The sequence below is a fragment of the Eublepharis macularius genome, chromosome 6 (genome assembly GCF_028583425.1).
Source record: "Eublepharis macularius isolate TG4126 chromosome 6, MPM_Emac_v1.0, whole genome shotgun sequence".
Lineage (NCBI taxonomy): Eukaryota > Metazoa > Chordata > Lepidosauria > Squamata > Eublepharidae > Eublepharis > Eublepharis macularius.
This window is the reverse complement of record NC_072795.1, coordinates 16,596,082-16,607,484: the sequence shown is the minus strand read 5'-3', so window position 1 is coordinate 16,607,484 and position 11,403 is coordinate 16,596,082. Positions and strand designations below refer to the sequence as shown.

Below are 11,403 nucleotides of genomic sequence, written 5' to 3'. Positions count from 1 at the left end.
TCAGTCAGCAGTCACATAGAGTTGGTATGTGCATAAACCTGGCTTAAGATGCCTTGCTGTTAAAACTCTCATTACCAATGTACGGATGCAGGCACGTGGATAAACTAGAGTGTCTCCATTGACTTCCACTTCCATTTGAAGAGTCCTGTTTACTAAACCTGCAGTAGTGGACCTAATTTTGGAAAGCTTCAAAGCCTCATTGTATCCCCACAATCCCCTCTTGTCCTAACTTGATCAGTTGTCCTACTCTGTAATTAAAACGCTGGGTGTGATCCAGACATGGTTTAGCATTTTTTAAAGCCCTGTATATTTCAGAGGGAGAGCTATGGCGCGTGCTTTTAAAACTCTCCAGTTTAACCCAACGGGAATTGAAACAGTTTAACCGTGGCTCCATCATACCCACTCTCAACTTTCTAGGTCACTACCTTCTTAGCAAACACCATTTCTTAAATAAGAACAGAGCAACTGTGTGGGCATCGGGCCGTGGCCTGAACGGGGATGTCTGCAGGTTCCTGAAACTGGTCTGTATCTTTACAACGTGGTCAGAATCGCAGTGGCAGTAACAGGATGAAGCCGTTGGAATGAGCTGGTTGCCCCGGAAGAATCCAGCTTCTCCTGCAAGAAGGTGGCTGGGCCTTCGGGGAGGAAGAGTGGCCCAGTAGCAGAAAGCATGCTTTGCGTGTAGAAGGAGTGAGCTTCAGTCACTGGCATCTCTAGTTAACAGAAGGTGCTGGGAGATCCTTCTCTGCCTGAGCTTTTGGAGAGCAGCTGTCAGTCGAAATAAATGCTGTTGAACTAAATGAACCAATGGCCTGATTTGAAATAAGACAAGGTCGTTACATAACATACGTACGGACTTTGGATGGAGGTATTCAGTCAACGAATCATAGGGTTGGAAGAAAAATAGTAAAGAGTCCAGTAGCACCTTTAAGACTAACCAACTTTATAGTAGCATAAGCTTTCGAGAGCCACAGCTCTCTTCGTCAGATGACAAAGAGAGCTGTGGCTCTCTAAAGCTTCTGCTACAATAAAGTTGGTTAGTCTTAAAGGTGCTACTGGGCTTTTTACTATTTTGCTACTACCGACTAACACGGCTAACTCCTCTGGATCAAGGGCAGGAAGGGACCTCCAGGGGTCATCTAGTCCAACTCCCAGCAGGAAATTCACTCCCATCTTCCCATTCAGAGGATGCTGGATCATACCAATGAGATGGTTATTTAAGTCTGAGGATGCTAGTACACTTACTGGGTCCTCATTCCTCCCTCTTAAAGCAGTCCTCCATTTCTCTGAAAACTCTGATGGGTCCAGTTGGCTTTCATAATTATGGGAATTCCTGTTTTCTAAGGCCCATTTTCCTCGTCCCTGGAGTCAACTGGAACCTACTTAGCAGCTTGATCTTCTCTGGAACTGAAGACTGGCAAAGATGAATCAGAAGGAAAGGAAGCTCCATCACTAACATGTAGAAAGCAGTCTCTAAGCTGATTCCAAAGTCCACTGGGACCACCTGAACTGTAAATAAACCCCCTTACAGTACCCTCCAGGCAGACTGGATTCTAATACACAGGCTGGAGGTCATCAATGCCTACTGGAAACCCTAATCCAGAAGGCAGGTCTGCTCACAGATTACCAGACTAGTTTTTTTCTTACTGTATTGCTATCTTTGTTTTCGGTACTGAGGCTTATGCGACGCTTTTTCTAGTCATTCAGGATCGCAAGAAACAGGAGGCTTGGTGCCTGCTGGAGTGTGTTGAAGGGTCTGGGGTCTTTTGGATCTTCCCCTTTCCCCCAAGAGACCTCCAGATTGCTGATGCAGGAAGATGTATAATTCACATGGCCCTGGAGCCTGCAGTAGAAAGAGGGAAAGATCTCCTTTGTAGAAATTTTGCACGATTCCAGCGTTGGAATTTTGAGATCACAGGAGGCTGGAAAGAGAAGAACAGTAACTGCAGCTCCACCTTTTTTTTTTTTCATGTGTCACACAGGATCCAAGATGGGTTTGGGATAAGGCACTAGTCCACAGGGAGCAGGATTAGCCCAAATACTTGGAATCAAGCTCCCGAGAGAGCTTGCTCTGCTGCAATATTCATGTTTTTGAAGATCTTTGGCATCAAAAAGTGGAGCTGGTTTCCCAAAGGTAGCAGAAATAGGTGCAAAGGAAGGAGACGAGAGTCCCACTTCTGGGCTAAAGGGATTGAGGAGCAAACTCTGCAAAATGGGAATTCATAACGAAGCTGTCGTGAGCGAACACTGCAGAACAACTTTCAACCTACGTTAGTCTCATTTTAGACCTGGTGCGCTTTGATTGTCATCCTTGGACAAAGGCTGTCAATTCTCACGATTAAGCAGGGCACATTGATGGTGGGCTCCTCTACTGGTTTAAGGTGACCATGGTCTTCAGGCCCCATGCAGCGGCTACCAATTTTTCATATGCTTTTTGCCTCTCTGCACGTCAACACTATTTGCACCTGAAAGTAGAGAAGGGGTTTCTGACCGTGTGCCTCTGGACACACTTTTGGAATTTTGAAAACACAGAGTGGGCACCACAACAAAATGTGCCATAGGGTGGGGCTGGACCAATCAGAAAACATTGGGGTGGTTCCACAAAACGATAGATGCCAAGTATACGTCCTCTTACGGTAGAGATGGATGTTCTCTGAAAACACAAAAGTAATACCCCCAGAGCTCTTCAGAAGCACCTCCTACTCTAAAGAGGTTGAGCGAAGCCAGGATTGGTTCCATTTCTTTGGGGGAAGAAGAAAGTGCGCACCCACAAATCCAGTAAAAAGGACACACTGGGGGCTTCTGCGTACAATGCAGATGCTCTTATCACTGAGCCATGACCTCTTTGCCCAAACACCTTGATTTAATTTCCTGCTTGCTTCAAATAAAGGACAACCATGTTTTTCATTTGCTGACATCTCTGTTTCCTTTAGTGCAAGAGATCTAGTCTACTGCTACTGCTGAATGGAAAAATTCCTCATTCCCCCGCCCCATCCCAGCTGCCTTTAGTAGAATCTGCAAATTGATTTCCATCCACCACCACCTACTGCCAAGGTTGCAAGTACATCCTGCTTTCCATTTTATGATGCCTACACACTTAGGATTTGCCACCCTGCCCTGCGGAAACTTACTTCTTGCCCGTCTGAACCTCTAGCTTGCTGAGCGGCTTGGGGGGGGGGGGTCTTGGAAGCCTGCATGCTGTTTTGTAACACTTTGCTTCCTCTTACTAAAAGGTTTTGGAATTTTTCTGTGGATCAGTGCAGCTACCGACCATCTTTAAATCACTCTGTAACTGAAGCAGATACGTAAATGAATGACAAATACTTCATAGCCAAATGGAGCAACTTTATTTTGGTAAGAAAAAGAACTGAGGGTTTTTCTTTTCAAAGATCACGTGACAATCTTCACTTTATCTTTGGAATTACAAGAGTATTTTGTACCACATCCTGCAGCTCAGATGGTCTGCCAGCCTACCAAGTGCAAAACCATTTTCAACTCCACGCTAACTCTCAGGCTTGGCTGCAAGATGAGGGAATTTTTTCAGTAGCTTTCTCTGTCTGTTTCTCTCCCGGTTTTTCCTCCTGTTTTCACTCCGTAAATATTTTTCCAAACGGAGCCTGCAGGTTAAAAAACAAACAAAAAACAGCTGCCCGTTATTACACTAAGGAATTAATAAGAAATGATAACGCTCATTTTGTTTCCCCTTTCAAGAAGGTGGCAAATTGACTGATGGGGGAATGCGAAAAGGACACGGGCTCTGTGCTTTTACCTGTTAAAAGGCTCGACGTTTTTCAAATAGTAGAATCGTTTCTTCTTGTGCTTTTGGTTCATAAACCACGGTATTGGCCATTCCCTGAAAGTGTACCTGCCAGTGAAACAGAAATTGGAAATATATGACCTCAGCAACTAAGCCTCCGTGCCCCAGTCTATGAAAAAGAAGATCCTGACACTGTTTAGAGTGGAAATAAAGGTAGGACAAGCCCGGCAGCTATTTGTCACTCTCCACCCCCTTAAACACATACATAACCTATCATAATAGCATTTTGAAAAAAAATTAAGCATTAAAACGTCCTTGGTTCATAAAAACTTCAGTTCCTTGTTTGCTCTGGCAGTGTGGTATGGTGGTTACAGTGTCAGACTGGGATTTGGGAGACCCATGTTCACATCTTCACTCTGCTATGCAAGCTTCCTGGGTGACTAGTCTAACTAGTCAAAAATGGTGGGTGCCGGAGCAAACGGGACTGGTACTCACAAGACATGCACCGGTGCTGACAAGAACAGATTGATGTGGATTGAATACTAGCAGGAGGCAGCAGCTTTCCCCGCCATGCCAGCAGAGTCAAGCAGCCACAAGAGAACTCCCAGCCATGATCAAGGAGGAACGTGAACCACACGGCAGACAACAATCACGTACTTAATTTATGCCCCCCCGCTTTCTCCCCACTGAGGACCCCAATGCAGCTTGCATCGCTCTTCCCCATTTTATCTTCACGACGGCTGAGCGTGTACGACTGGCCCAAGGTCACCCAGCAAGCTCCCACAATGAGGCTTTCCCCCATCAATCAGATCGTTGGTTCATCTAGACTGCTGGCATCTCCCTCCAACAGGCAGGGGCTCTCTGTGAATCCATATTCAAACAGAAATTTAATTCAAAGTTGTGCCTGTATCATACGGTTTTGTCACATACCAAAAAATACACATACGTGAAAACAAGCATTGAGTCAACCTCCAGAACAGTTATGAAATTCACTTTCAGCAAGTCATTCTGTAACAATAAAGTGCTGGTGCTTATCCTCCTACGTATACATTTCATACATATATAAATAGTTGAATATTGCACTAGTCCATATATCGTCACAGTCCCGAGGTTCGGAATAACATGCAGAGGAATGCATGTGTTAGAGATCCAGATAAATTCTCTCTTTCCTAGAAAGACATTGTAGCAAAGCTCCTGCATGAGGAGTTTGAGCAACATTGAAATTGTAAATTTCATATTGTGACTGCTTTGATAAAAGCAACGAAATGGTGTAACATGCACCGGATGACCCATAAGCCAGTCACATTTGATTCATTCCTTGGCTTTGCAAAGAAAGAATTAATCGGCTTTAAAAGATCCAACAGCAGCTTTCGACCTGGAAACTTTGATAGGATCCTCTGAATGGATTGAGGGAAATACGGATCTCTAATACATGCATTCCTCAGCATGATATTCTCCAAGAACCCAGGCAAAGTTTCTTCCAGCGCTGCTACTCAAAGGTCCTTTTCACTGGCCAGCTACACGAACATTTTTATCCCACCCTTCCTTGAGTAGCTCAGGGTCCAGTAGTACCTTGAAGACTAACTAGATTTCTAAGATATGAGCGCCCTTCGTCAGATACGACTCCTCATACTTTGAAAGCTCACACCCTGGAAAACTAGTTGGTCTTCAAGGCGCTACTTGATCTGAATCTTGCTCTTCTACTACAGACCAACATGGCTACCCGCCCGAAACTATCTTCAAGGTACAGACAGAGACACACAGCGACAGAGGCAGAATTCTGTAAAAATATGAGCAGTTTCTCATACCAAATGACGCGCCCCAAGAAGTCGTGTCTCCATTCACCGGGCCGCTCCTTCTCCTGGCCAGTCTGTAAGAGCCGCAAAGCATCTTCCCTTTCTTGAATGACCTGATCCATTCTATCCATAGACTTTTCTACCTGAAGTATACAAAAAAGGAGTCTCGGGTCTGAAGCCACAGTGGAAGCAAAACCCGGAGAATTCCCTTCATCATAGGCTATCAAGAATGTTGAGGTGGAGCTTCTTACGTCTTTGGTGGACTTGTAAAGCTAAACAACTTTGGTCTCGAATTCATAGGATAATACAAAAAATGTTTTGTTGGGATTAATGGACAAACAGCTGGAAAATCAGCATGGTATTTTATGTTTATATATGACTACGGCAGTTAGGCTTTTATATGCGCAACAATGGAAAAGTACAGAATTGTCTTCAGTTGACTGGATTATGAAAACGACGGAGCTAGCGGAGATGGCTACACTTACTGCTTTGATCAGAGATAAAACATTGTCTATTTTTATAGTTAACTGGAAACCTCTTATTGACTTTCTGCATGAAACAGGGAAAAATGATTTGCTGATTTGTGGTTCTGATTTTTAAGGAGACAAATTTGGGAAAAAATAAATAGAAGGGGGGCAGTATTGGAAAAGGAAATTTTTGAGAGATTAAAATTTAAAGTACGATGTCTGTTAAAATATAGGTGTAATAGAGAAAAATGGAAAATGAAATATGTATTATTGTTTTCTGTTTTTTACATTTCTTTTTTTTGTATGCTCTTTATTTATTTCTTTTATTTCTTTGCCCTTTTTACCGGGCTCTTAATTCTATTAATAAAATAAAAAAAATTTGGGAAAAAAAGGAACTTTGGGGTGGAGCTGCAGCACCAGCTTTTCTTCCTGTGCACGGACTTGGTCGCCTGGAACTTGCAGGCCTAGAAGCCTTCCTTGCTCTCGCCCAGGAATGGGCAGTCTTCTTTCCTAACTCAGCATTAAAGGGAAGGGGGTATTCTGAATCTTGTCCCAGCCACCACTACCTCAAAGTAAATTGTGCCTTTCTGCCATTTGTGCAAGGGATGCAACTTCAGCGGAAGTATGCCAACCTGTACCATTTGTTCCAATCAGAAACGTTCGCTGCTGCAGAACTGAGGATTTCTGCAAGTTCTGGAATATGACGGGCTCAGGTGAGTTCAGAGCAACCAAGACACCACACAACAGTCCCTGGTGTCACCAGAAGCAAGCCCACCTCATGGCCTAACTTTAGGACAAGAAGTCACCAATGCAGGGATTCTGTGTTGGGTGAGCTCATGCAATGCCCTGGAAACACTCCACCCCCCCACCCCCATACACACACACCAGTCACACTCAGTGACCAACCTTAGCTGACAAGCTCTACAGAGGCACCACTGGTGGCAAACCATCACAGGGTAATAAAGCCAAAGTAAGAAGTAGATTAATGGGTCTTGTGGAATTAGGGGGTAAAGTCTAAGGCTCCCCGTTCAGCAGTCTAACCCCTCCTTTGAAAAAGCAAATAAGAATTTCAAACCAGACTTCAAAACCCATCACATAGAACAAATCGTGGCCTGTGACTATCGTGGCCCTAAATTACCTTTTCTAACCGCTCCGGGCTTGGCATGGGGACCCTCTGTCGCTTTGCTTCTTGCTCCATGGTTAAGAGCATGTTTCTCTCCTTTAGCATGACATACCTAGATCAAAGAGGCATGTCACTAAGGAATGTCAGGCAAGCGCAGCTGGGATTTCTTCCCAAGAGCACCAACTGAGTTGCACTTCTAGTTCTATGCAAAGGAACATTGCATATCAACTGACAGAAGCTCATCCAAGGTTGCCACCTCTACGCACTTCCAAGACCCTTATTCTTGCTCGAAGCCTGCAGCCAAATAAACTGACAGCCACTTCAAAGCAGCCAGTGAAATCAAGCCTTTATTTTCGGTCCTCAATGCCCTGGTCAGGTCATTGAGCTATAGAAGTCACAACCAGCAGAATTCTGGTTGGGCTAAGACTCTGTACACAGCCACGTAGCCCTGGTGGCGTCTGCCCTTGCCTGCCTACTTCTTCTCTGGCAACAACCCACAGCTCCTTCCGTCTCTAGGCTCTGTACATAGTTTTGCTGTTAACCAGGTTTCTCCTTGGTGCCTCTTTTCCAAGGCTCACCCCCATGCTTCACCCACGGTCCTTGTTTGTCAGAACAAGCTGTTCCACTCCCTTATCTACTGAGTGGCCCCTTAGCATGCCAGCACTCAGTCCTGTCTTATTCTGTAGTGTTTCTTTGACACACATACTCCACCTCTCCTCTGGCCTTTTCTCTCCCATCTGGCTCTACTTTCTCCGCTCATTACTTACTCTCTTACTGCTCACTCTACTTTCTTTCCTTTCACCTACTAGTCCCTTAGTTTCCCTGCATTCCCGGTCCTCAGTCATTCCCCGTGACAGGCTTCAGTTCCCTCCAAATTAAACTTTCCCTTCCCTCACAGAAGGTCAGTGCAAAACATCTTCTCCCTTATCTCAACAGATCGCAAACCACTCAGCCAATTTGCTTTCAGAGGCAGAACCTTCACAAGCAAAATATAACATACATTTTTAAACTATTATGGGGTGCCAGCAACTCTTGACTGTATATTGCAGAAAAGTGGAGTCATCTTAAAGAGACAGGAGCCATTCCCCAACTTGAAAAACTCACCAAAGCTTATGCAAATCTTCACTGCTCTTGCCTCGAAGTTGTTCTACTGTCCAAGAATCTCCTGCAGAAAGTATAAAGTGCACCAGAAAGTGAACTGAGACTCGAGGAGGAGGAGGAATGGCCATTCATATTCTATATCTATACGGACTCTATGGCAATAGCAACAGAGAGAGGAACTATTCAAAGGCTATCTATGTATGCTTTGACCGGCAGAATCCATGATTCAGTGGCCATCTATACTCCTCCATACAATTCAAGCCCACGTACCAAGGAAAACCAGATTGCCCAATTAAAAGATATAAATTGGTAACATGCATGCAAAATGGCTATTTTTTAAAGACAGAACCCTAGAAATTTTTAAAAAATGATCAAGACACATGTGAACCACCTCAAGCGGATCTGGAGAGGCAACACAACAATTTTCTACATAAATGAATAAAATGTGCTCAAGCGGTCTCAGTGTCAAATGAAACTGGAAAAAGATTGCCCTGGCAAGGCTTAGTGGTCTCACCAGAGCTCTATGGGAATCCTTGCTCATTAATTCAGTATTTTGAAAATTACATCATCACAGATATTACCGCTTTGCCCATTTTATTTGGCTTGCAAAATGCAGACATTCAAAGAATCCAAAATGATTCTGGAGCATCAAGAAGAACAGAGAGGGCCCAAGATCAGAGACATGGGAAAATATCAAAAATAGTATCTAATCAGCAGGAGCCACCAAGACCTCATTTCCTGGCAACTGGAATCACTGTATACCCTTTAGCCAGGCTCTGAATTTTCAGCCCCCCCCCCAATATTTCCAAGCTCTCTTTTGCATCCATGAGTTCTACATTTGCTTTAGAAATACCAAGCGCTATGCAAAATACTAGATGGTGTGCCAAAAATGGCAATTTTGCAGGTTGATGGGAAAGACACAACCCTACACATAACATAAACAACAGGTAGGCAACAGGCTTTCTTTTTTATTTACTTCATTTAAACCCGGCTTTTCTTGCCAACAGAGATCCAAAGCAGCTCCTATCATGCTCTATTACATTTTATTTTCACACACACATGAAGCTGCCTTATAGTGAATCAGGCCATCAGGCCTTCAAGGTCAATATTGTCTACTTAGACTAGCAGAGGCTCTCTAGACTTGAGTCTCCTGTTAACCGGGGCTGGCAGGGAATGAACCTGTGACCTTCTGCAGGCAAAGTAGAGGTTCTTCTTGTGAGCCACAATCCCTCCACAAACAGCAGGAATCACGCCAGATAGGTTATGCTGAGGCTGTGTGACTGGCCCAAGGTCCTCCAGGAAGCTTGCATGGCACAGTGGGGATTCGAACCTGAGTCCTGTCAGTTCCTAGTCTGACCCTCTAACAATTAATAACCTTTTATTTAAGCACAAGCTTTTGTAAATTACACCTCATGTCACCATAATATCATCATCATCATTATCAGGAGCACTCTATGCATCTGATGAAGTGAGGGCTCACTTAGAAAAGCTGGTGCTTAAATAAAATGTGGTAGCCGCAAGATTCCTGTTATTTTTTTTACTGAAACAGACTAACACAGCTTCCCCTCTCAAAGTATAATCTTGACCATACTCCACTACCAGTCAGACTGCAATTCAAAACTCACTTTCAAGGGTCTGAACATCATTGAACTCAACGGGATGTACTTCTGAGTAAACACATTTAGGATTGCACTGCACAAATTACTTGCAGCAATTTGTATATTCTTACAGGAAGGTGACTTATATTGAGTTGGACTACCGGTCTGTCAAGGCTGGTCTTCCAGGATATGAGCTTCCAAGAGTCAACTACATTTAGAAGTGGAAGTATGTAGGGTTTTATCCAGCCAGAAGGAGGGAGGGATACTTTAAGTAAGGTGCTACTGGAACCAAATCTTGCTTTTCTAGCTGCAGACCAATACGGATACCCACCTGAAACTAAGGACAGCCTTGTAATAATAACTGCAGTTATATACTACTTTTCTAAGCAGATTAGTGCCCAACTCAGATCAGTGAACAAAGTCAGAGTTATTATTATCCCCTTAATACAGACGGGGCTAGGAGAAGTGACTTACCCAAGGCTACCTGCTGAGCTCATAGCAGCAATGGGATGTGAACCAGCAGAGTGCGGATTCACAGGCTGGCCACTTAACCACTATACTATAGCAGCTATCTGTCTAGTTTGACTAGCAATGTCTCTTCAGGTCTCAGACAGAGTTTCTGCACATCAGCTAACAGCTGGTCCTTTTAACTGGAGATACTGAGTATTGAATCTGGGACCTTCTGCATGTCAGATGCTTCGTCACTCAGCAACGGTGCATCGGAAAAATCAAAACCAACAGACCCTTACCAGATTTAACTTCTCTCTCTCCCCAGTTTTTGGGATCATCGAAAAATTCCTCCAGCCCTTTTAGAGGGCGCGAGGTGTGCAACAACGCGCAGAGAGGGAAGGCCTCCACTTTCGCTGTCTCCTTCTGCAGAACATGGTGGGTTAATCTAGAGGACAAGAAAATGGGAGAATTTGAGAAACCAAACCAAGCATCCAGCAGCCACCCAAGGCAGGGCTGCCAACCTTCAGGCAAGGCCTGGAGAACTCCTGGAATTGCAACTTATCTCCAGACTACAGAGATCAATCCCCCTGGAGAAAATGGCTGCTTTGGAGGGTGGACTCTATGGCATTATACCTTGCTGAGGTCCTCGCCAGACTTCATCCCGAATAGCCAGGAGTTTCCCGACCTGGAGTTGGCAACCTTAGCCCAAGGGCAACCTCTCCACACTTTGAGGCGGTTCTTTCCTTCCAATATCAAATGCACCCCCGCCCTGACCGAACAGCGCCTGTTGCTATAATGCATAGCTACCCCGACCTCTCCCATGCCCACCTCGAGGACGCGACTCCGGCCAGCCTCAAAACTCCCGAAAAACGCCGGCACAGCGCAGCCATCGCCATCATACCTCTTCTATCCCACAGTACTCAGCGGCGAGAGCGACGGCTCTCCATGACAACCCTTTTCGTTTCCCACAATGCCTCTCGGTGTAAGCAATTCTTCTCCCCTTCGCACCAGCCCGTACGTAACATGGCGACCGTCGCGGCTTCCATCATACCGCTCCGCTCTCGTTATGCCAGGCACAATCATGGCGGGCGCCAGTGCCCATTTCCGAAAT

At 44.8% G+C, this 11,403-nt stretch overlaps 1 protein-coding gene across 1 annotated transcript; it reads right to left on the bottom strand.

The window, feature by feature from the left end:
* Positions 1–3,324: 3,324 nt before the first annotated feature.
* Positions 3,325–11,232, bottom strand: MRPL47 (mitochondrial ribosomal protein L47). The gene is made up of 7 exons (XM_054983390.1): positions 11,121–11,232; positions 10,592–10,737; positions 8,248–8,308; positions 7,159–7,255; positions 5,566–5,696; positions 3,770–3,865; positions 3,325–3,617 (listed from the first exon to the last, which is right to left on the bottom strand). The coding sequence occupies exons 1-7, from the start codon at positions 11,189–11,191 to the stop codon at positions 3,503–3,505; spliced, it is 717 nt and encodes a 238-aa protein (XP_054839365.1). The 5' UTR covers positions 11,192–11,232; the 3' UTR covers positions 3,325–3,502.
* Positions 11,233–11,403: the final 171 nt, after the last annotated feature.

What these genes read in the sequence shown, in the direction of transcription:
- MRPL47 (XM_054983390.1), bottom strand. Translation starts at nt 11,191, where the DNA reads ATGATGGCGATGGCTGCGCTGTGCCGGCGTTTTTCGGGAGTTTTGAGG. An exon ending in GCCGGAGTCGCGTCCTCGAG is followed by an intron (nt 10,738 to 11,120) that starts GTGGGCATGGGA and finishes CTTGTCCTCTAG; the next exon opens with ATTAACCCACCATGTTCTGC. An exon ending in TTCTTGGGGCGCGTCATTTG is followed by an intron (nt 3,866 to 5,565) that starts GTATGAGAAACT and finishes TTTCACTGGCAG; the next exon opens with GTACACTTTCAGGGAATGGC.